We start from the raw sequence: 24,544 nt of genomic DNA on the forward strand, positions 1-24,544 counted from the left end.
CCTCCGACAGCTCAGCACACACTAGCTAACGCATCGAACCCCAAGGAAGGGGGGACGTCGTTCTCATTATCTCCATTTTACAGGTGTTGAAAGGGAGGTTGGGGAGATTGGCCACCAAGGGGGTCTGTCGGAGCCGGGATTAGTGGTTATGGGTCCCAGCTCTCAGCCCTGTGCATAGACCATGCCTCTTGGAACAAATTTGGGGGAAGATTTTTATTTCTCTGACACAGGAGAGAAAAAACCACCTTCCAGCTTCCACTAAGGGAATTATTTCTTCCTACCAATGCCGTGTTGATTTGTCTTAAGGGCACTGTTAGGATTAGCCGAGTTAGAAATCCATATTGTCAATTAAAATTTAATATTGTCCCAAAGAGACCCAAAAGAAGATAGGCTTTCGCAAGCAAGAATAACGAAGTTTGCACAACAGCAGCAATAAGAAGCATCATTTAGGAAGAAGTCCTTTAAATGATCCTGCTCTGCTTTCAGTCTGTGTCCATGTAGGCACATATATCAAGTGATTTGCACGTGTACAACCAAAAAAACCCACTTTGGTCTACACTGCCCCCAAATACTGCTCTCATTTTGGACTTTCTCTTTCCAGCCATCCAGCATCAATCCTGCTCTGAATCCCTTCGACGTCAGGAGGAGCATGAACATTTCCTACCTCATTACTGCCTTTCAAAGGCAGCCACAACCACAAAAACTAGACCTCGGGGAAGGGGGCGGGAGGGGAGAAAATCTCTGCACGCACAAGCAGAGCCCCACCTGCCAGTTATCCTCTCTTCTTTGTGCTTTGAAGAGGCATCTCACCTCTTACATGGGAAACAAGTTTGTCGTGGAGGGAGATGTGGTTAGTAATTCTGTCTGTGCTTCCCTCATCTCCTCTGAGCTGACAATGCCGTGGGCCCGGCGCTCCCTCCCGTGCTACAAAAAGAGAGAGTCGGTACTGAACCAGACCGACTCCCTGGCATCGCTGGTTCCTCCCAAGTCCCGTGTTTCCCAAACCGTCCTTTAAAAATGTAGTGCTGGTGGCTGAAGAGATGGTTAGCCAGCAGCGACTGGACCGTGACAGAAATGTGAGTTTATAACCTGGCAACGCAGATTCGGCTCTGTAATGTAACAGATCCCGTTCTAATCTCTGCGTTGAAAGACAGACTTGAGGTTTAAATAATCTTTGATTGCAAGATAGAGTCCTGAGTGTATTTCAGCTTTACTGAAGTTTAGTACACGATCTGTTCCTGGCCCTTCTCAGCTATGGGAGACATTCTCCCATTGCCCCACTTGCTGCTTTAACGCCGTCTCAGTTAATAACACCTGCTGGAGAGACAGCAGCATCTCTTGGCAAACTAAACCTGCACAGTCTCAGGAGTCAAAATCTGAATATGTATAGAGAGTGTAAGTAATCATTAATGCATAGCACGTCCCCTCTGGTCATTTAAATAAATTATTGACACCGGCATCACCAAGAAACGAACCCGGTGCCACCTCAACGGTTGAGACCCTATAGGTAAGTGTAAATTATCAGAGTGCTTCAAAATTTCGAAACCCTCCGGAAACAAAAGAATAATCACGCAGCGTTGGTTGTAAAGGCGTGTGCGTGCACATACGTGTCTGTGTTTGTGCATGTGCATGTATGCACACCTTAATGGTTGCACACCGTAATGTTGTGACCTTAATCATTTGTTTTAAATGGCAGGTGAAGAATCCCTATAGCATCTATATATGTATATCCGAGTTCCGCACTTGCCGTGCCAATTCTTATTGCCACGTAGTCTACAAATTGCTTCTGGAAAAGTGTAATCCTGGTTTTACCTCTGTATTTTAAAAATCATTTCCCCATGCATTATCTCTTCGCAGCTTTATACATTTATGCTTTTACTCTCCAAATGCCTTGACTAGAATGCTATATCCCTGAACAGAAATATATTCCCCCCTGCTATTTTTCTGCAGGAGCCTGGTTCATTCAGAAACAAGGAAAAAAACACGAATGATTGTTTTTAAATTCCCCGACGTGCAGAGCTCAGACAAGCCACAGATGCAAATGTGGAAAGCAAATCTAGTGCTGGCATTAGGAAATGGCTGGATTCGCTGCGCTTGTAAGCAAGCACGTTTATTTAGGCATGGTTGTAAGCTGCCATTTTGAAATAATCTGTGGTTTTCTGGACCAGGTACGCTGAAGCTGGCACGACACATCTACCGTACCTCCCTGTGATACCCAGCCATCAATCAAGCACCCTCTGCCAGTGCTGATCTATGCTCGCTTCCCAGAGCTGGCAGCCACGGACAAGCCTGCGCATCCATGTCACCGGCAGCCCACGTATCTGTCCCTTTTGTCCTTGGGGAGCACCAGGGCCCCGTGCCAGCCCAGCAAACGATACCGCTGCCCTCCGCGAGTCGGGAGCTCGGTGTCGGCGTGGGGATCCCGAGCTGGAAGGTGTTGCGCTGTGTCGGAGCCCGGGCACTGCCCCAGGGGTGCAAGGGTAGAGGCCGGGTCCTTTTCGCAGGAGGTGAAGGCTGCCCTCCTCGAAGGAGCAGACAGAAGGCAGTATACAAAAGGTGCACGTCCCTCTCCCCTGAGGAGGTCACAGGGGCTGCCTGGGGACCAGCAGGGGCTCTCTGCACATTCGTGTCCGTTCAGTGGTTACCCTTTCCAGCCCCACATCTGGGCTGCCCCTACCCCTCCCGAGCCAGAGGATGGGACACGTGTTTCTCCCCCACCCCTGTCCTTGCCAGCTTGTCAGACCCACGGGGCCTTTAGGGAAAGGGGAAGCTGCAAGTGATGCTTCTGGCAGGGCAGTAGGTAAGAGAGGCTTGACCTGGGCAGGACAGCATGATTTGGCCCCACCTTTGCTGAAGCTCGGAGCATTTTTTTTTAAATAAAATGTTCCACCCACACCCCCCTTTTAATTTGATTCAGATCCAATAAATGGGTATTGTAAAAGTCTTAGTTCCTCAACAGATGGACAGCTGAGAAAGGGAGGGAGCAACTCCTTGACTCCTAGGAAACTTGGGACTCTGCTTCTTAAGTGGCAAAGTAATAAAATAAAGCAAACACTACAAAACAGGCCATTCATATAAAGCCACATCTGCCATTAAAGGGGACCTTGCTGTCACCCTGTGCCCTGGGCTCTGCGCAGTGATAAGGGGTTGGTTGTGTCCTTGGAGAGCTCAAGGAAGAAGGCGGCTGAATGCCAGCAGCTTTGCCTTCCTTTCAAGGTTGGGGTTTTTTTCCCCTATATCCTGGAAAAATCCCTGTGGATTTTACTCTCCTAATGAGCATGATCTGAGGGTATTTGGACGAGATCGGTGTCCGTGGGGGGAGGGTTGGGAACCAGGTGTGTGTATGTGCACGTGTCATCTGTGTGTAGCGGGTTTTTAGTTGCAATTGCAGAAATGGTCTTTCGTTGGGGAGAACACAAAGCAGAACTGGAGCAGCCAAGAGGCGGATAAACTCAAGCTTTATGGTGGCTTACAAAACAATGAATGTAGCTCCATTTACATGGCTATAAAATGCTGCTAAATCCTTAGCTCGCCAGCTCATGAACATCTTGGGGAACTCAGGCCATTCACCTCCCTGCTTCGCTACCCCACTGGAAGAGCTCTGTGCCCGCAGTTCCTTTTTGTATTTGGGCTTAAGATCTTCCCATTCCCCCTCCTTTCTGTTTAAGACCAGCCTGGTGCAGGATTGCACGCACCCAGCCCAAAGCCTCATCTCCAAGCCCTGCCTGGCAGGCTTGTACCCCTGGGAAGGTCCTGGGTGCCACCTGCAAGCATCAAACCCCACGGCTATGCCTCCAGCGATCGGAGCAGGTTAAGCTCAGTCCTGGGTTGTATTTCTCTAACCTCTGCAGGACGCACTAGATGGCAAACGCATCTGGCATACGAACATTGCCAACTAGACAATAGAAGCCTAAGTCCTGATGAAGTAAATGGTGGGGGGGAAGATGCTGGTAAAATCCTGGGCAGATTGCCCTGAGCCCTTGGTCGGGTGATGGCACAGCATAAAATAATCCAAGGTTCCCAGGGACTGCATGATGCACAGTTTCAAGGGAGGCTTTTTTTCTGTGCTAGAGGAGAGGGGAAAAAAAGATCCAAGGGCTGTCCCCAACCGTCAGGCACTCGTGGGTACGGCTGTTGAAGCCAGCGGCTGGTGCTGCCCTGGCTCGCCACCAGCAAACTTGGAATCTGAAAAGCTGCTCTGGGCCGAGCCTGCCTCCCTGCCCTGCAAGAAATGAGAACATAAAAGCCTAAAGGAAGCCCCCTGTGAGGGGATCTAGGCTGGAGTAGAGTCAAGGCAGCAAGCCCCTACCCCTGGCCTGCCCTGGCCCTCGGCGAACCAGGGCTGGGACCGAGGTTGCACCTAAGCCTGGGCTGAATTGGGTTGGTTTGTGTTTGGTTATGGTTTTAAAAGAGAAGTTTTATGTCACCGTGGAGACTGCATTTTTGTGGGACTCAAATAGTCCTTAATTAGGTGTTGTCTCTTAGCAGAATGAAAAGAGGGCTTTTATTTCATTTTACTTTGCCATTTTAATTTTCCTCCATTCGTGTTTAATAACTGGGTAGGGGAATGTTAAACAACTGCTGTAAAATATTTGGTAGCACAGCCCCAAGTTTCAAACACTATCAGCCATCCAGGTTGGTGATGGTGGGCATCCGGGGAGCCCCTTCCAGATTTGGGAGAGGGAAGAGCTGACTGGGTTTGTCCTGTTGAACCTCCTTTCCTCACCCATTTCCCACGGGAGGCAGCTTTCCTCCTCCTTATTAAAGATTAAAGGGGCGGCTGCGAGAGGGTGCAGCCCCCGATAAATATATATTAACTCCTTGCCAGCGATTAACAGCGCCAGCTTCAGAGGCTGACGGGCGGCTAGTCCGAGAGGGCATGCCGGGGAGGTGCGGGCAGGGCAGGCAGGGACAGGCAGGAGAAGCAGGAGCGAACAGGACGGGCAGGGAGGGCAGGCACGGGCAGGACGGACAAGCACAGGCAGGCACAAGCAGGGCCGGGCAGGCACGGGCAAGAACAGTCGTGGCCGGGCAGGACGGACCGTGGGGCAGCGGGGGCCGGAGCCGGGGGCCGGGAGGGTGCTGAGCCGCCCCCCACGGGCACCGCCCGCGGCTCCTCCCGTGACACCCCCCGTGGGGCCTCGGCGGCAGCGCCCCCCACCCACCCAAACGGGGTTTGGGCTGTAAAACATGTCTGGGCTGGGAACCTGCCCCCCGGTTTCATAAAACCCCACGGCCACGGGCAGGGGCAGGACCCACTCCCGGCCACGGGCAGGTGCCGGTGCCGCTGCCCACCGCTGCTCCTCGGGGCCGCGCACACCGGGAGCGCGCACCAGGGCGGCTGTCCGGCAAATTCAGGCTCTGGTTTGGGGGGGAAGGGGGTGTGCCGTGGGGTCCTTCTTTCTTTCTCTCGCCACCCACGAGCAATTCGTGTCACCCACGGGGTGCGACGTACTGAGTCCCCCGGCTTGCACCCAGCGCAGCCTTCTGCCCCCGTGCCTCCCCGTCTGTGCAAAGCCCGAGGCTGCCCCACCATTTCCATCCCCGCGCCCTAAAAATAGCACGTCGCAAAATGTGCCGGCTCCGCGGCCCTGCGTGGGCACTCCCCGTGGACGAAGCTGCCGCGGGGCGGAGCGGGACAGGAGCACCCCGGACTTGGCCGCCCGTCCCGGGGCAGAGCCGGGCACCGCTCTCCCAGCCTAAGCGAGGGGGGGGTTAACAGAGTTCCTCCCCCCAAAAAATGCCTTTTTCTTTTTAACGTTTGGGTTTGGGCTCTGCTCACTTTCTCCTGTCCGGCAAGAAGAGACCTGCTGAGCTGGAAGGGCTCTCCGCCACCGCGCAACCTCCGCGGCCGCGCAGCCTCGCTCGCCACCTCCCCGGTGCTACCGCGGGAAAACTCCCTTTTATCGCAAGTTCGGGGCCAAGCCCGCCCTGCTCGGCTTATTCAAGCGGGTATTTTCGACCAGGAGTGATTGGATATGTTCGATGTACTCGCTTAAGCGCTTTAATATTAAAAATACGTAGCAATTAAAAACACGCCGCGTCCCGGCTGCTCCGCGCAAGTAAAGCACCTATCCCGCCTCCGAGTCCCAGCTGATTTCCCCCCCCCCCCCCCGCTATTTGTGTGAATTCGGGCACCTACTGAAACCCCCGGCACTTACGCGTTTTCCGCCTCCCACCCACCCCCCCGCGTGTTTTATCACCCGTGCCCGAACGGCCTCGCAGCCGCCCCGGCGGCTCTGCCGTGCCCCGGCTCTGGGGTGGCGGTGGATGCACGGCGACCCCCTCCCTGCCAAAGCCACCGGCCCCCTCGCTTCGGCCCTTGCAGCCGTGGGGCTCCGTGCCCCGCTCCCCCTCGGGGCCGAGGGACGCCCGCCGCCCCCGCCGAGGTGCCCGACGGCACGGTGAGGGGCGGCTCCGCCGAGAGTGACATCTGCACCCTCCCCTGCACCTGCCTTGCCCCGGGCCGGGGCTCTCGCCGCGACGAGGATGGAAATTAAGGATCGGGCACCCCTCTGGCCCGATCACGCACCGGCGGGGCTGTTCGTGCCGTTCACCTCGGCGGGTGGGCCGGCGGAGGGGTGGGGGACCCTCTCTCCAGGTGAATAGCCGAAATGTGGGGGTGTCGCCAGGGCCGGGACACGGTACTCCCCCCCATATAGGGCTATATACAGCCCTACCTGCCCCCTCGGCCTTGGGTCTTTCCCGTGGGTCCCTGCCCCGGTGCCCACCCGCGATCAGCCGCGCGTGGGGCGGGTCAGCCCAGGGGCTTGCGGGTGTGCTGTCGCCTCTAACTTCAGCCCCCTCCCCCCGCTCCAACCGTGGAAATGGGGGGGAACGGGCGGCCGACAGACACCCTAAAAACCGCCCCCGCTCCCCAAACCCCAGCCCGCATGGCGGGGGCTCCGCAGGGAGCCAGCCCAGCCTGGAGAGGGGGCTGCAAAGCTCCGCTCCCCCCGGGGCTCCCCGGGGTCCCTGCCCCTCACCGCGCCGGCGGGCCCGGCAAAGGGCCCGGCCTGGGTGCGCAGCGATGCGGCTGCGGCCGGCCTCTGCGGTGGGAGACAGGGGCTGGGGCTGTCGCCTGGGGGCAGCCGTGGGGCGCCCCACGCGTGGAGCCGCCGCCCCGTGGGGGACCGGATGGCAAGGCGCTGGCTGCGGGGAGATGCGAGGAGGCCTGGTTGGTGGGGGGGGGGGTGTCATTCCACTCCCACTCCCACCCCCCGGCGGTCGCATTCACCCCACGTCCGAGGCGGCTTTCCCTGCCCCCTACCCATTCCTTTCCTGTCCCGAAACCCCCGAAACGAAAACCTCCTTGCTGCTCCCCGCTCCCGCCTCCTGCAGCGCCGAGCCCCGCTGGTGTGTGTGTCCCCCCCCGCAACGCACCCACGCACACCCACGCACACCCGCCCTGCCCGACTCCGGGCAGCCGATTCGCAGCTGCAGCCCTTATTTCATGCCCTTCAAGCCACCGAGCCGCTCCCTTTTGTCCTGGCTGCGGATGACCCATTTCCTCCCTTTCCCCCTTCCCCTTTCCCTCCCCCCCACCCCCTCCCCGGCCCCGGCCTCCGTCCCACCCTCCCGCCCCTCCGCCCTCCTCCCGGCCGCACGCCCCGGGAGCCGCCGCGGGCCGCGCTCCGCCGCCGCCGCCCCGCGCCGGGCTGCGCGCAGCGGGGCCGGCGGGGCGGGGGGGGTGGACGGGGATGGGGACGGGGAACCGGCGCCTCGTCCGCGCCGTGTTTGTTTTCCTTTCCCCCCCGAACGCTAGATTAAGACGTGAAGATTACACTTTTATTGTGGCGGCCGAATAATACCACGAGTCAACACACACAGCAAACAAAAGTGCTTGTAGTACATGGCCAACCCCGCTGGGAACCGGGCTGCGGGCTGCTGCAAAAATCAAGCTCTTCAGTGCTAATTACAAATAAATGATGATGTGCTCACTAAGTAATTGATTTAATGAAGTTCCTATGAAACTATTAAAACCGGGTAGAGGTCAGGCTGGAGACGCCCCAGAGCGCCCATTGTGGGATGTTTAACTCCGCCAATCTCCTCGGAAAGACATCGGGGCTAATAGGTGAAGTCACAGCTGGTTCGGGCTGACTTTTGCAGCACCGGCACTGGCCTCCCCAAACTCGCCCAGCGGCCCGCACCGCAAGTTTGGGGAGGCGAGTCCCCCTGGCACACCCCCGGCCCACTGCTCCCACCCTCACACACACACACACACACCCCGCATCCCCCTCCGGGGGGCGGCTGCTCACCCACTCCCCTCCAGCTCGGAGCCCCCCCGGCGCGGCGCGCCCACCGCACCCCACCCCCCCCGCCTCCCCGGGCGCCCATCCCCGTCCCGTCGGGGCTGCGCTGGGTACTCACTCGCTCGGCCCGGCCGCCTCGCCTGCACCTCAACCAGGCGCCTCCGCGGCTCTCCCCAGCCTAATTAAAGAGGGGGGAAGTGGAGCTCTGAACTTGTGTCTACCACTACAGGGCGGCTGTAATTCCACCCCCCCCCCCCGGCCCCGACCCCCCCCACCCACCCCCCCCCGCACACTCACACACACACACTTCTTGAAGAAACTTAAGCTAGGATGCCAGGTAGGGTGCTTGGGAGATTTTGGCAAGGTGCCTGGAAGGGGATGTGTGCCCATTTTTCCTTGAAGGGTTTTCTTGTTTGAAAGGCCATTTGGAGCGCTTTAGACGGGATCGCCGTGTGAAAGGAGGAGGAGGAGGAGGAGAGGGGGAACACAGACATTAAAAAAAAAAAAGAAGAAGAAGAAGAAAATCCGGCTATTGGATTTCCCAGCCCCACGCTCGGCTCTCCCCCCCTCGCCTCTCGGGCAGGGCAGAGCGGAGGTGGCCCCTCGCCCCCTCCCCCCCCCCATTTAGGGGGGGCCCTAACCCGATCCCATCTCTGAGCGCACTTCGGGGGCAGTGGGTCCTCGTTACCCCCCGGGGGGAAGGGGGGCATCTCATCCCCCTCCACCTGCCAGAAGACCCCTCTGCGCCCCCTTGCTTTTAACACCCGGTGCCCTTGGCGGGTTGCAAACGAGTCGGGGAGAAAAGCGGAGCCTCCCCCCAGTTTGCGCCTCCGCTGTTGGCATTTGCTGAGCGCAGAGTGAATGCCCCCCCCCGGGCAAAGCCCCTCTCGGCCTCCAGCGCTTTCGGGGGGGGGGGGGGGGGCCACACCCGCCCCACCGGGGCTCGGGCAGTGCCCCCGACGGCCGGGGCAGCCGTGTCAAGGGCGCGGGTACGGGGCCTGGGAATGGCTTCTCCCCGAAATGCGGGGTGCCTCCGTCCTCCCCGCGGAGGGGGGAGCAGCGAGTCCCTAAATACGGGAAGATAAATGCGGGGTGGGGTGGCACCGCCGGTTGTCCCCAAGCCTGTGTGTGTGTGTCCCCGTGGCTGCCGGGGGCTCTGCCCTCACCCACCCCGCTGCCCGGCGCACAGTCGGGGGTGTCCCACACGGGGCCGGGCGCATTTAGGGGGGCCCGCAAACGCAAGCGCCAGCGGCTGCCTGCATGCGGCCGGGGTACAGCCGGGAAGGCGCATAGGCACAGGCCACGGCTCCCCACGCAGGCACGCGTGGACTCGCACACGGGGCGGCCGCGGGACCAAACGGCCTGAGACAGCTCCTCCTGTTTGCTTGCAGGATTTTGGGGAGGGCTGTGTTTCGGGTTGTTTTTTTTTTTCCTTCTTTTTTTTTTTTTTGTGTGTGTGTGGAAAACGATTAATTTGAAACAAATGAAGCTCGCCCGCCTCTTGTTTGCCAAACAGGCTGCTGGCAATGTGCAAACAGGCTTTCACCCCGGCGCGGTGCCCCCGCTCCTCTCCCCGCCGCCCGGCTCCAGCCCTGGCCGCCGCACCCTCCTCCTGCCCCTGCCCCTGCCCCTGCCCTGCCCCTGCCCCTGCCCCTGCCCCGCCGCCCCCGTCCCCTCCTGGCCCTACAATACCCCTTGATTGCTATCTCCCCGTTGCCCTTAATGCACGATCCGGGTTTCTCTTCAGCCTCGAAATAAGAAGTGACACATGCACCACTAAACCAACGTGTGGGGAAAGCTCGCGGTTGAGAGGGGCTATTGACGGGAGCGCTGCAAAGAGACAAAGCTGGGGGCTAGTGGAATCAGATGCAGCCCTTAATTAACACCATCTTAAATAGTCCAACAGGCACTGAAGACAAAGTTGAAGAAAGACTTTAAGGCTGAGTGCCCCTCGACAAGCTCTTTTTTTTTCCCTCGTGTCATTCAATATTTAATGCACTGTGCTTGTAATGCTACTACTGGTGCTCCTTTCTCAGCAAGTACATTATTTTTTCACGGTGCCCATGGCCAGGGAAAACCCTTTAGGCAAAGAAAATCAAAATGTTTGTTGTTTTGGATGACTTATAACTCTTGTTTAACACAAGCACTTTCAAGAAAGTATAACAGGCGCAGCCTCTAAAGCAAACAACGAAATCCTTGTGACAGGGTCGGACACAAAAAGCACATTGTGTTATGGACTATCCCTTTTCTCTCCTGCTAGATGGGTGCCTGTCTGAGGCTGAACACCACGATGCCATTTTACTTTTGAACTATTGTTTTTGAGTTATGCCATGTGGTCAAAAGGAGAAGAAGGGAGGTTGTTTCCAAGCTCATAAGACAAACGAGTTGCCTTTCATTGAACTACCCCAGAGCTCCTTTAAAACGAGGTTTAAATGTCACCTCCATGTTTTTAATGGACACAGGGCTTCAGGGGCGACCCTTCAAAGCGCCTTCGTAATAAACGACCCTTATTAAATATGTCTCTGCCTGGGAAAATCACTTGGCAGAGGAGAAAAAAGGGGGAGCGGGGGTGGGGGAAGGAGAGACACGGCGCTGCCGGAGGAGCTCCGCCGCCCCCCTGCTCCAGCCGGGGCCGGGACGGAGCGGAGGAGCGGTCCCACTCCGGGTGCCTGCCGCCGGGCGGGGGCAGGGGGGCCGGGGGCCGGGGGGGGGATATATATACACCCGCCTCCCCCCCTCGTCCCAAACCCCCTTTTCTCCCTCCGCCCCCCACCCCCCAAAATAAGAGGCTGAGTGAAAGGTTGGGGTGTTTTCCCCCTGACTTCTTTTTGTCCTTAGGAGAGCGGCGTCTGCGAGTCTGAGCTGGGAAGTTACTGATTTGCAGGCTGCATGTTAAGGCAGCCCATGTAAGTAATTTCTGCGGGCATCCCGGCAAAGGAGAACAAATCGTTGACAAAGGCGAGCCCTTTCAATTCAGCAGCGTCGTTAGGGAAACCAAAAAGTATTCTTCCTATAATAAGTTCCACTTCAAAGGATTTCTCATTCAACGGTGACTGCTTCGCACTTTTATTAAGTCCGGGCTTTTTCACTTGGCGGAATCATCTGTTTGGTTATTTTTCATCGTGTTTATTTTTCACCATTCACACAGTACTTGTATTAAATAAACAAAGAACAATCGCTCTGCAAATAAAAGTGCTTAGGTGGGAAAAAAAAAAAGAGAGAGGCAGAGGAGGAGTAGAAGAGATGGAGATGGAGCTTCTTCCCCGCTTATTTGTTTGTTTGTTTATCTGCTTAAGTTGGAGGGGGGGGGTCCTAAAAAAGGGGAGGGGAGAGGGGGTTGGGAGAGAGGCCAAAAAAATATGAGACGTTCTGATGAAGTGAAAATTGACTGCGCTAACACGGCATGAAACTAAAGGTCAATGCAACTGTATCTTAATAGAGTGTCTCGAATCGAGGTGGACTATTTTAAATGCAGCTTGCTTTTGCTGCGCTCATTGCCATAGCAATCCTAACGCTCCATGTTGATGTACCATAAAAGCAGTAGTTTGAATTTCAAAGAACCTGCCTTTGAACTTCTCCCTGCCTGATTAGGCACTTGCGTGGTGTGTGTGTGAATGCGGGAGCGTGGTTGTGTGTGCCGGCGGTACGCGGGATGCGGGGGGGGGGGGGGAGCGGGGGCAGCGCCCCGCCGGGGTTTGGGTGTCCGAGCCAGGGGGGAGCGTGTGTCTCCGTGTGTGAGTATGTGCGTGTGTGAGTGTGTGTGCCAGCACACTCTCCGAGCCCTCCTGGTCTGCTCTACCTGGAAATATTTTTCCTGGGGGGGGTTGACAGTCCACGCTTCCCAGCGCTTTACAACTCCCTGGCGACATCTCTAGCAGCACAAAACACGCGGAGAAAAACCCTGAAAAGCCTTGATTCTCCCCTACCACCCCCCGAAACAGCAAAGCAGCAGCCTGCCCCGGGTGGGCCCCCCCCCTGCGCCCCGCACCCCCCGCCCACGGTAGGTGCTTTGGGGGGCGCAGCCCCGCGGCTCTCCGCCGAGAGCTCCCCCGCTTATCCATTCCTCCCCCCCCCCGCAATGCCATTTCCCACACTCCCGAAATTTCTTAGCCCCTTCAAACTTCGCTACCGCCGCTCTAGCCTTTAAAGGGCCGAGCGCCAGCAATAGTGTGTGGCGAGATGTCTCCCAGCCCCGACTACAAAGGTAGATGATTTAAACAGTGTTTGCTAGGACCACGTTTCGCCTAGGAAAAGATGAAGTCTTTGATGATGGCCAACTCGGTGTCAATAAGTGGCTTTCTTTGAGCCATATTCAGATGGGAACGTCTTGCTTGCCAATTGCCATAGAAATCTTAACACACCATGAAGATTGTCCAAGCGCCAAGCCTTCCGTTCTGGGCTAAATTACTTTGAAGTGGGGCAGGACGTGCACTGGTCAATGTTAACTCTATAGGGCGGGCAGGGAACACTAGGAGAGGGAGGTTGGGGGGGGGGGGAAGCAGAAAATAAGAAGGGGAAACTTGTTTTAGACACTCTATACAAGGTTCTGCTCATTGTCAGATATCTTTTATCTTTTATATTTCCCATGAATGATTCATGTCTCGGTGGCTTTGTGTCGCCCTCCTTTTCACAAGAAACTTCATTAGGGAGCTATAAGTTTTCCCATTGATTGGAGCCCTCATTTATGAGTGTTTTTCTGCTTCGTATGTTGGTTATTGTCATTCTGCTTGAAACAACTCTTTGCAACCTGTTTCACCTTTACCACATTTAACAAAACTGACTTAAAAAACACTCTAACCTTTTGGTGAAACTGTTCTTGACATTTTGACCAGTCATTTTCGAGCACTGGTAAATTACGGGGGGGGGGGGGGGGGGAATCATCCTGGGCTAGTTTTGTTTTATTTATTTTATTTTATTTAAAAAATAAAATAAATAAATAAAAAAGAGGAAATAATCCTGGAGGATGCTGACACACGACTCTGCCTGGAATTTTTCCCAACAGCGGATTTCACTCAGTTTTCCTCTCTCGAAACGAGAAACGTGTGTCCTCACTCAGCTCCTGAAAACTTTTTTATTTTTTTTCCCCTTCATTCCAGTGATCTCCTGGCGTTATTTCTCTCCTGACCTGACTCTGTATTTCAGAATAATCTTCTGGCATACGGTTTTGCCACTATGTCTTCTACTGAAGGGTAGTGCTATTTAGCTCACTAGTATCGCAAGAGGACACTGCCAGGAAGATCCCCCCCCCCCCCAACAGAAATATTAACATTTTAATTGATTTGATTTGATACTTTGATTAGCTGTCCTTGAGAGAGATGAAGAATATCGTGCGTATAAATGCCTGACTTTTGTCTGTGCGTTATCTATCTGTCTGTCTGTCCCTCTCTTTCCCCTGTGCATGCAAAGCCAGCAGCAGAGCACCCAATTGCTCCATCACGAGGAGGCAACCCCCCAGTCCTGCGCCCCCCCCCCCCCCCCCCCCCCATTAGCCCGGCTGCCTTCCAGGGGCAAACACCCAGGGAAGCAAAGCCTGCAGCCGCGGGGGGAGGCAGGGGTGGCTCGGCCCAGAGCATCCTCCCTCTGCGCGGCTGCAAACCGAAACGTAAATCCGAAGGAGAACCGTTTCTACTCACACGTTTCGCCGGGAAAAGCCGGGGTGTATCAGCCGCCCCCAAATCTCCCGGTGCGGCTCCTGCCGCGCTGTGAGGCTATGGCTGTGTCTGACTCTACCTACTGACCCTCGGGGGGGTGTGGGGGGGGTGTTTTGGTCTGTCTCTGCCCCTCGTCTGTCAGTAAGGCACATGCAATACATAGAAACAATATTTTTATTCATTTGCATGATAATAATTTTTTTTTCTTTTTTATGGGGTTTACAGAGATGAAAAAATTTAAATTAGTATTATTTTATTTAGGAGGTATCATGTGTCATAAAATTGATGGGCAAGTGTGTGACCCTACGTGTAGCAAGTACATAAAAATAGTGATATATCCCCCCGAGCCATAGTTTATAAACCCTGCCATGTAGTAATGTATAGTGCAATCTGTTGTTGAAAAAAATGCATAAATTAAAAAGTTCGTTTATAAATCAGCACCAAAATATCTCTAATAAGATTACATTACATAAATTATTCTTTAAAAAGTCCATACCTTACTTTATTATTTTCTATTTATTCAAATGGGCTTTGAAAAACGAATAAAAAGCAAATCGAATGAACTTTAAAAAATTATTTGCTATTCAAGTTTTCTGTTTGTTTTTGAAGTAACGCCTGCTTCTTTAGGTCCAACACAACAACATGAAGACAACGTTTAAAGGCTTCCAGAGTGACAGCACCATGCACTGTACTAATAATATAATATCTCTATGAACTATATATATATATATATATCAGCACCAACACACCGCACGGAGGACATGCAGGAAGAGTCTGTTTCACATTACATCGTTCATTCAAGTAAGCTGAAAAATATAATGATTTTTTTTTTTTGTACAAACCACAGCATCATAAACAACAATCTATCACCAAAATTAATAAGAGAATTCTTTGGTGTGCTCTGTACTCTTCCGGGGGAAAAAAAAAAAAAAAAAAGAGAAAGGAAAAAAGAAACAAAAAAAAGGATGATGTCAGAAAATAAATTAATTCGACTGTACAAAATAATCGCGTTCACATACACGTTATTAACAATGACAAGACGACATCCACCATTCACGGCACACAAAACACATTTCCACAAGCCCTGGGGGAGGGGAGGGAGGCTGCCGCTTCTCCTCTCGGGGTCTCTGAGGAGGAATTAGTGCTCTTTAGTTTATTTGCGCCCTGCTCCTGACGGACGGGCGATGGGCCCGGGTGTTTCCCCCCCCCCCCTCCCCCGGCCCTACAGCCCCCCGGCCGCTGGGCTGGGCCGTTGGGGGGTGTGGGGGGCACCCCGACCCCAACCCGCTCCCCCACCCCCCGTTTCTTTCCCAGCAGCTCTGGTCCCCTCCTCCCAGGTGACTCTGCCCGGCCACCGCAGAGGGATGGTGAAGAGCAAGAGTGCGCGCAGGCACCGGCTCGGCTGGAGAGAGGAAATAAACCTAAAAAAATATACATATGTAAAATAATAATAATAAAAAAATAATGCCCCCATCCCCGCGCCCCCCTCCCCTCCGGTGCTCGCCGGGCCCGGGGGGCGGCTCCCCCTCCCAACCACGAACTGGCTTGTCACACGGGGCTGGAGGGAGCAAGAGGCAAAGTCTTCCTCTGCGAGACAAACTTTTAAAAAAGATGATAATAACCAGAGTAATAATAATACCAACCCCAAGAAAAGGGAAAATCGCTGTCAGTTTTCGTGCGGTTTTTTTAGGAAAAAAACCAAAATGTATCACAGTATCGCAGCTGTCAAATAGCAGCGGGTTTCTTTTATTCTCCGGGTACGTTTTAGGAGCCATACGCGTACAAACCGTGGAGGAGCGGTAAGGGAGCGCTGCATCTTTTGTCTTTCCTTCCCTAAATCGTTTTCACATGGTTACGGCTAAGGGAGAAAGAAAGAAGGCTGGAGAGAAAATGCCGGGTGCGGGTGGGACCCCACGACTCGGGAGAGAAACCAACAATTACAAAGGAGCTGAACTGCAAGAGGGGAGGAAAAAAACGCATTTATTTCATTTGATTTTAAGGGATGCATAACTTGTCCTCGACTGGCCGGAGCTTCAGCAGGTGCTGCTTTACAGTCAGGAGGCCGCTGCAAACCTGGGGCTTTACCCGGGCTGAAGAGGAGGCGCTGGGGTGGCAGCTAAAGCATTTAAGAGCCCCTCCAGGGAACGGCGGGGCGCTGCCAGCTCGCAGCCTTCCCCCGGCTCTCCCTCTTGTCAAGAGCAGTGCGGCATGGGCAGGCTGGGAGCCGAGCTGGGGGAAGTCCTCGGCCGCCCGGGCACCTCCCTTGGCACCGTCCCCCGCGGCACAGGCGTGCGGCCCGGGTCGCTGAGATGGCCCAGCGTGGCGTTATTAATGCTTTTTCTTACCAAAAGAAAAAAGAAGCGGGGGGGCGGGGGGGGAGGAAGGGGGGAAAAAAAAAAAAAGGTCCGAGTCTCTTTAATTAAATTAGTTACCGTACAAACACCATAGGGTTTCGTACACGGAATAAATAGCGCGAGTCAAACCTGATGGCACTTCCACGCCAGCCCCCCGTGCCAGGCGGCTGCCGCTGCAGCCTGGGCCAGCGCGGCGGGGCCGGGGCCGCCGGCGGCAGGGCTCGGCACGGCACGGCACGGCACGGCCCTAGGGAGCGGTTCTGCCCCCCGAGGTCCTGTGGGGCTCGTCCCCCTCGGAGGCCGGGGAGGCGTCGCGGCTGGAGGGGGTGCGGGGCCGGCGGGGAGCCCCCCCGGCCTGGCAGACGTACCACTCGCTGAGGTTGGTGACCGGCGGGGAGAGGGCGGCGGCGGCGGCGCGGCCGCGGGGCGGCTCGGCGGCCGGGTCGGCCTCGGGGGCAGCGGGCCGTCGGGGGGCCCCGCCGCCGCGTAGCCCTGGGAGCCCGGCGGCGGGGAGGGCGGCGGGGACTTGCAGTGGATCTTCATGTGCTTCCGCAGGGAGCTGGGGTGGGTGTAGGACTTGTCGCAGCCGCGGATCTTGCAGTAGTAGGGCTTGTCGGAGGTGTGGACGTGGGAGTGCTTCTTGCGGTCGCTGCTGTTGGCGAACTTCCTCTCGCAGCCGTCGAACTCGCACTTGAAGGGCTTCTCCCCTGCCGGGACACAGCAATGGCACCGTTACCGACGGGCGGGGGCACGGCCCTGCCCGCAGCCTGCCCGCGCCCCTGCCTGCAGCACCGCCGCCCGGTGCAGCCCCTCCGCAGCGCGGCCTCCGGGGGCGAGCAGCAGGGCAAAGCCCCCCCCTTCCCTCCTTCTCCTCCTCTTTCCCCTTTCTCCCACCCCCTCACGACAGTCGTGACATGTCCCAGGCTTCCGACTTTCCCCACCGTGTTTTGCAAACTGTGAGGTGTCGCTGGCGGCCTCCAAACCCGCAGCCCCAGGCTGGCGGCGGCCGGGCCCTGCCTTGTTTGCCCTCTGCGGCGCTCCCCTCGCACAGGAGAAACCTTCATTACCGCTCTAATGACCAAGCCCAAACAAAACCTCTCAATGCCTTCGCCTGCGAGGGCTGGCGTTTGCCGGCAGCCTGGCTGGCCTGGCACATCTCCTGCCTAATCTTTTCCCAATGGGGCACGATGCTGGGGGAATAATTAGTTTGGGGGGGGGAATAAAAGTTAACACCTGTTTAAGCATCCCGATATAAAGAGGGAGCACCCAGCAGCCCGTATTGGGAACCTGCAGGCTGGGGGGACCAGCCCGGGCACTGGTGATGACAGCAGCGGGCTGCTGTTACCGCAGCTGGTTACCTCAGGCTAATTTGGGTCTAAAAATCTCCGGCCGATCTATTTTAAGAGCTTTACACATTGCTTAACAGTTAAAGGGGTTGTGAAAATCAGCCCGGGGCGGGTTTGCCCGGCGTACCTTTCGCACACCACCCCCCACCCCCCCCGGCTCCTGACATACCATACCCTCGGACATGTATGTTCTGGTACATACAGCCGTGCCCCGGACCTACCCTTCCCCATAGTTCCCGAAGAGGGCTGAGTAAATGCCTATTGCTGAGAGACCGGGGAAAAAAATGTGCCGGATCCCTCTACTGCACACGGACCAGAGTTTCTTACAGCAACTTTTTCTTTCCCTGCCATGCTACACGTGAGCCCGGCGCAGACAGACCTGCACAGATAATCCTTGTCACGACTATTGCGACTCTTGAGTTAAAAATGCCATCGGTTTAGGCATGGGTGATGCGTGTTTTCGGATGTGTTTTGCTCTGAGCGCTCGGAAATAACAACCTAGCAGTTCTCTCGGTGGACATTTTCTAATTTTCACCGGGCGATTTTTACTGCTCCTTCCGTTTGTTAAATCGTATCACGTTTAGCAAAATAATAATGGAAAAATAAAACGGTTTTTATTTTTAAAAACTAGCTATTTCTCGGCTGTTACTATAGAGACATCTGCCTCCGCAGCCTATTTACGCGTCAACTTTTTCAATTAAAATCGGCTCACCTACCAGCGAAGTGGTAGCATTAGAAAGAGCGAGTTTATCCTTTAAAAAAAAAAAAAAGATGGTAAGAAAATGTATCTCGTGGGTTTTAAGTGGAGTTTTCACGTGCACAGAAACCCCCGCACGCTCCCGCTCCCACCAAGACAAATCTCGAGTCACTTCGTTTGGTCATTAATTTTGTTTTGGTTTTTTTGGGTTTTTTTTTTCCCCTGAAGAAACAAAGCGAATCTACCGGAGGGTTTGGCCGGTTTATATCTGCATTACCGCAAGGATGCAGGCTCACACGTCCCGCTGCCGGCGGTGGCCCGCAGAGCCCCAAGCGCAGCCCCCCTGAGAGATGCTCCGACCCGCCGGACCAAACCGCGTCCCCCCCCCGTCGGGGCTTTAGGGAAGTGCCTTTCCCCGTGGGCTCACGCGTGGGCACCCTCCCGGGGGCTGTGCACCCCTCGAGGGGCCGGGGGAGAAGGTCCCCTCTCCCCCGGCCCCTCGAGGGGTGCACAGCTCCCGGGTAGCTCCTCCTCGCCAGCCTCCGGATCGCGACGATCCAATTCCACACAAATCCAGGAGCGGGGAAGGTCCCGGAGTGTCCCTGGCACGCTGACGAGGGCGTCACGTCAGAGTTTAACCATTTGTAGGTGGTTTAAACCCAAGGAAAGGGGCGAGATGCCGGGCGCCGTCCCCTGACTCCTCCCGGCAGCAGCAGTGCCGGCGGCGGGGGGGGGGGGCACGGAGGGGCTTTGAGGTCACATTTGGGGGGGGGTGAATCGTCGGGGGGAAGTTTGGCGATCCTGAGCACCGTCTCCGGCGAGGGGGCAGCGATTTTGCGGGGGGGGTGGTGGTGGTGGGGTGTCCCGTTCCCGTTAGGATGCACCGGGGATGGGGACAGCGATTTGTTCCCAAAATGGGGCTGGAGCCGCAGGGCGCGGTGTGCAGCTCCCGGAGTGATGCTTTCGAGGAAAAGGGGAAAAAAAAACAAGCAAGCAAACGCCTCCTGAATTACTGACGTATCTTTCTTCCTGCAGGATTACCAGAAACACACAAAATCCCCTAATGATGCAATTACGGTGTTGTTATTTCCCCCCTCCCCCCAAAAATGCCCATATTAAACGAATAGTTTGTAAATCTCTCCTGCTCCCAGGCTGCACATAACTAAATTAAAGCTGAGGCGGCAAAATTACAGTAATTAATCTGATAGGGACGGGCAGAAGGTTTGGGATCTCTCGTCCACCCGAGGGCTGTGTGTGGGGAAAGAATCACGTCCCCTTTGCCCTCCCGTGGGCCGAGATGTCATTCGAGGGGGGCTGTTGCCCCCCACCCCGAGCCCCGAGGGCTGCTTTGTTGCAACGGCCTCTTCTGCGTGGAGATAACCTTCCCCCGTGGGCTCACGTGTGAGCATCCTCCCGGGGGCTGTGCACCCCTCGAGGGGCTCGGGAAGAGGGTCCCCCTCTCCCCCGGCCCCTCAAGGGGTGCACAGCCCCCGGGGAGCTGCGGGTAGCCCCCGGCTGCAAACTCCTCCAAATTTCCTTTGCAAGGGGCCATGTCCCACGCAGGACCTCGGGGCAACGCTGGACCACAGCTCAGAGCTGCAAACTGTGCCCGATACGTATTCAGGTTATTTTGAGGGGCTCCTTTTCCCGCTGAACCCCTCTGCCCTCCCCCCAAACCTCCCCCGGACTCGCTCTTTTCCCCCCCTTGGAGATGGGATGGAGAAGGAGTTGAGGAACCCAGAAAGGTCCGCGGTGAAGTTTTGTTTTCCAAATCAAGACAGATGGGGAAGGCTAGATGACAAAAACACGGGCCTCCAGCATTTAACTCATTCCCCGGTGCCATTAACACAACAACAACAACCCCCCAAAATGTGTCAGCCCCCCCGCAGGAGAAATCTCCCCCCCCCCCCCCCCCCCCCCCCCCCCCCCCCGGCTCTGGGCGCAGAGAGCCGGGCATCCTCAGGTCTCCGCAGCTACATATGGGCTCATGCCTGACATATTCTGGAGATAAAAATCTATAATCCTTTCCGCCATGGGCCATTTGGTTTTACATCGGAACAACACGTTGCACGGTCGCCGCTTTTCTCTTCCCGAGCAGCACACAATAAATCAAGAAAGCAATTACGGCAACTCCACTTCCTTAAGTGTCCTCCGAGGAATAATATTTGTCTACCACTATAAATCCCGGCTTCGTTCGTTTTCGGCAGAGTTTTTACACCCAGATCGAAATGCGTATTTCGGAAGTGGCGAGAAAGGAGGAGAAAGGGAAAAAGAAAAAAAAAGAAAAGAAAAGAAAGAAAAAAAAAAAGACTGAAAGGCTCAAACAGAGCCCGAGCCCCTCCGGGAGCCCCGCGCCGGGCCCAGCCTGTCCCCCGGGGCATCCCCCGGGGGTGCCGCTCCCGCCTCCCGCAGCTCCCGCTCGGCGAAGCCCCGCCGGGCAGCCGGGGCTGCTTTGAAGTTTCCTCCTCAGATCCACAAAGAGAGGGAGCCGTCCTCCGGCAAGCGCCTTCCCCCGCCCTGCGCCCTCCTCCCCGGCTCCGCGGGCACCGCCGGAGGCGGGAGCAGCCCGGGCAGCACCGGCAGCCTTGCGAGCGGGGTCAGTACCGGTAGCCCCGGCTGCACGGGAAGCCCCGGTAGCACCGACTGTCCCGGTAGCAGCGGCGGCGCCGGCAGCCCCGGTAGTAGCGGTAGCCCCGGCAGCGGGGCACGCCCGGCAGCATCGGTAGTCCCGGTAGCAGGGGCAGCCCCGTAGCGGGGGTAGCCCCAGCAGCGCTGGTCGCAGGGGCAGCCCCGGTAGCGGGGGCAGCCCGGCAGCCCCGGCAGTACCGGCAGCCCCGAGCGCCGCACCGCCGCCGCCGCCCGCAGCGCAGGGGAACTGCGCCCCCAAGAGCCCCCGCGGCCCCATCTCCGCCGGGCCAAGCGCCCCCCGACCGGCTCCGTCCCCGCCGGTAGAACCGGCAGGAAAAGCAGAAACGCCGTCCTTCGGGGGCGGGGGGGGGCCGCGGCGCAGCCCTCCCCAGCCGCGGGGTGAGCCCCCCGGGGTGCCCCGGGCAGGGGCGGCGGGAGCCGGGGGCGGGCGGGCGGGCGCTCATCCTCTCCTCGCTCTTCCGCAGGGTCTGCTGTTTATCTCCCCCCGGGCTCTGCGTTATTTATTAATCGGTGTATTTATCCGGTGGTGCCGAGATGTGGGGAGGTGGGTGGCGGAGGGGGTGGGGAGGGAGCTGCGCAAGGTGCGGGGGGTGGGGGTGGGGGGGACGGGACACGTGTGTGCGGGGCAGAGGGGCCGGGTGCGTGTGCGTGGCTGTGTGTGCGTGGCCCGTGTGCTGCCGAATTACTTATTCATGAAAAAGTCACATGTCCGGCGGTGCGTAGGAGAGGAGGAAAAGAGGGGGAAAGGGGGGGGGGGAGGAAGGAAGGGAAAAAAAAAAAAGAAAAAGGAAGAAAACCCTTACAGCGGCGGCGGGGCGGGGGGGGGCACCCACCTGTATGAGTCCGCTTGTGGATCTTGAGGTTTTCGGAGCGGGCGAAGACCTTCCCGCAGCCGGGGAAGGGGCAGGGGAAGGGCTTCTCTCCCGTGTGCACTCGGATGTGGTTGATGAGTTTGTATTTCGCTTTGAAGGGCTTGCCTTCGCGGGGACACTCCTCCCAGTAGCACACGTGGCTGCTCTGCTCGGGCCCGCCGACGTGCTCCACGGTGACATGGCTCACCAGCTCCTGCATCGTGCTGAAAGTTTTGGAGCAAGGCTTCCTACCGCCCGGTGGCGGCGGCGGAGGCGGAGGAGGAGGAGGAGGCGGCTCCCGGTCGATCCACTTGCAGATCAGCTCTTGCTTGATGGGCTGCCGCATGTACCGCAGGAAGGCCCCGGCCGCCGCCGCCGCCGCCGCCGCCCCGACGTGGGCATGGTGGTGGTGGTGGTGATGGTGGTGGTGGTGGGGATGGGGGTGGTGCGGGTGCCCGTGGCCGGCCGCCGCCGCCGCCAGGTTGAGGTTGACGGAGCCGTAGCCTTGCAGCGCCGAGGAGGAGGCGGCGGCGGCGGCCCCGTAGTGCGCCTCTGCGCGCCCGTAGAGCTCCCCGGCGGCGGCCGCCAGCCCCAGGCGCATCTGCCCGTTGAGCGGCGGGTGACGGCCGGCGGGCGCGCCCTGCTCGCCGGGCGGCGGCGGCGGCGGCGGGGGGAAGGCGGCGTGCGCCCCGTCGGCCGCGCCGTAGGTGCCGGCGGCCGAGATGAAGACGCCGTGGGGCGGCGGGTGCGGGAGGTGGGGGGAGCCGGCGGGCGGGTGCTGCTCGCCCAGCGCCCCGTGCACGGCGGCGGCGGCGGCGGCGGCGGCGGCGGCGGGCAGCTCCCGCCGCAGGAGGAAGTCCCGGCCCGCCGCCCCCCCGACGGGTAGCCCGGGAGGGCGGCGGCGGGCGGCGCGTAGGCGGCGGCGGTGGTGGCGGCGGCGGCGGTGGCGGCGGCGGCGGCGGCGGCGGCGGTGGTGGTGGTGGCGGCGGGCGCGGCGAAGGCGGCGGCGGCGGCGGTGAGCGCCTCGGGCGTGAGCTTGAGGGCGGCGGGCTGCGCCATGTGCTCGGGTCCGAGCGGCGTGAGGGCGCCGCCGGGGTCGCCGCCCGCGTCCCCGGGGTGGAGGTGGGCCGCGTGGTGGGGGTGGACGTGGTGGTTCCCCAGCCCCGGGAAGCCTGTCATGTTCTGGTGAGGATGGGGCTGAGCCGCTGCCAAATCCGCTAATCTCAGTGTCGGGTTCCTCTTGCTCAAAGGGGGCTCCATAACGACACAGCCAAGCCCATCTACGCTCGCTGTTGTTATTTTTTTCCCTCTACCCGCCTTCAAAAACATGTATATATTAAGCGGCTCTTTAACTTCTTTTGTCTGCGCTCCTAACTCCGCGCATCCCCGGCCCCGCTCTGGCCGCCCGCGATTGGCAGAGCCCTCACCACACTTCGGCGGCGCGGTGGGAAATACGGCTCGGACACGGCACCGGAGGGATTGGACGGATCCCGATGATTGGCAGCGGCTGGGGCCGCGCGATTGGCTCCCTTTCAGGCCGCCGGCGCAGCGGGGATCCGCCCCCCCACCGCCCCCCCCCTCCCCCCCCCCCGCGCCGCCCCCCGAAGTTGCGCTTGCAAAACTTCGCGCGGGGCCCGACGGGGCGCACCCGCCGCCCCCCCCCCTCACCCCCCACCCCCCCCGCCGGCAGCGGGCAGCAGCGGGCAGCAGCGGGCAGCAGCTGCCGCTCCCCCGACGATGCTCGGAGGCGCTGCCGCCGCCGTGTTTACGTTTGCGGGGCCGCGGGATTTCTCTCCTCGCCTCGGAGCAGCCCACGCGTGGGGCTGCTGCCGGGCTCTGCGCTCAGTTTCCTTCTCTTGTTTGTTTTTTTTTTTTTTTTTGGAGGGCCACCATTCATTCATCGATGAGGCGGGAAAGCACTGATGCAGCGCGCACCACCCCACGCCCACGCGAGGCCGAGGCTGTGTGTACTGGTGCCCAAGGCGGGAGGTTGAAGGCAACACTAGGGGAAGGCAGCCAACGTTTTCCTAAAAAGAAGGCGGCGGCGGGGGGGGGGGATCCCTTTCCTTTAGAAAATAAATGAGTAAGCAGGCGGGGGGGGGGGAGAGGCAAGCAGCACATGTTAGGGAGAAGTTTTGGGAGACTGCGCTCACCGCCTCCTTGGGGTGCCCCGCCGCCCCTTGCCGGGGGGTCCCGTCGGGGGAGCCACCCCACGCCCCTCGGGGGGCCGCCAGCCGTACCCCAGGCAGCTGCCTCCATCTCAGCCCTAATTCAGCAACGGCAAATTAGGGATGAAACCGCCCCAGTTACACCGCCCCGGAGCATCAACGCCCCTCGACGCTTTGGGATGCCGGGGAGGGAGGGGTGGGGGGGTGGGCTGGGAAATGCGGGAGTCTCCGGCTGGGGGGTGTCTGCCAGGAGCTGCTGCCCTCGACGAAAAGGCAGGAAAAGTGAGGGCTCCTCTAAAGGGGGGGCAGAGGTAGGGGGCGGGCGGGGGGAGCGATGGGACCGCCCCTGGGGTGCGGGGTATGTTGGTCCTCGAAAGTGAAGCGCTTTGTGGAGCGCCAAAACTGCCCCTTCCGCACAAAGGAGGATGCTTCCCTTTGGGGGTGCCGAAAAGGCAGGGCCGGGGATTTCCCTGCCAAGCAAAAAGGGGAGAAAGAGCACTGCCGTGACTTTTCTCTGAGGCTGCGGGAGGAGAGGTGGCCTTTACCGATATGTCATTTGCTTTCCTTAGGCTGCTG

The 24,544-nt window shown here is 58.1% G+C and overlaps 1 protein-coding gene across 1 annotated transcript; it reads right to left on the bottom strand.

Moving 5' to 3' along the window:
- Positions 1–16,504: 16,504 nt before the first annotated feature.
- On the bottom strand, positions 16,505–23,129 carry ZIC5 (Zic family member 5). Its single transcript, XM_050905030.1, is given in 6 exon segments — positions 16,505–16,702; positions 16,705–16,964; positions 21,783–22,212; positions 22,214–22,254; positions 22,257–22,685; positions 22,688–23,129. Coding segments are annotated over 6 exon segments (1,800 nt in total).
- Between the last annotated feature and the right edge of the window lie 1,415 nt (positions 23,130–24,544).

The sequence above is a fragment of the Gymnogyps californianus genome, chromosome 1 (genome assembly GCF_018139145.2).
Source record: "Gymnogyps californianus isolate 813 chromosome 1, ASM1813914v2, whole genome shotgun sequence".
NCBI classification, from domain to species: Eukaryota; Metazoa; Chordata; class Aves; order Accipitriformes; family Cathartidae; genus Gymnogyps; species Gymnogyps californianus.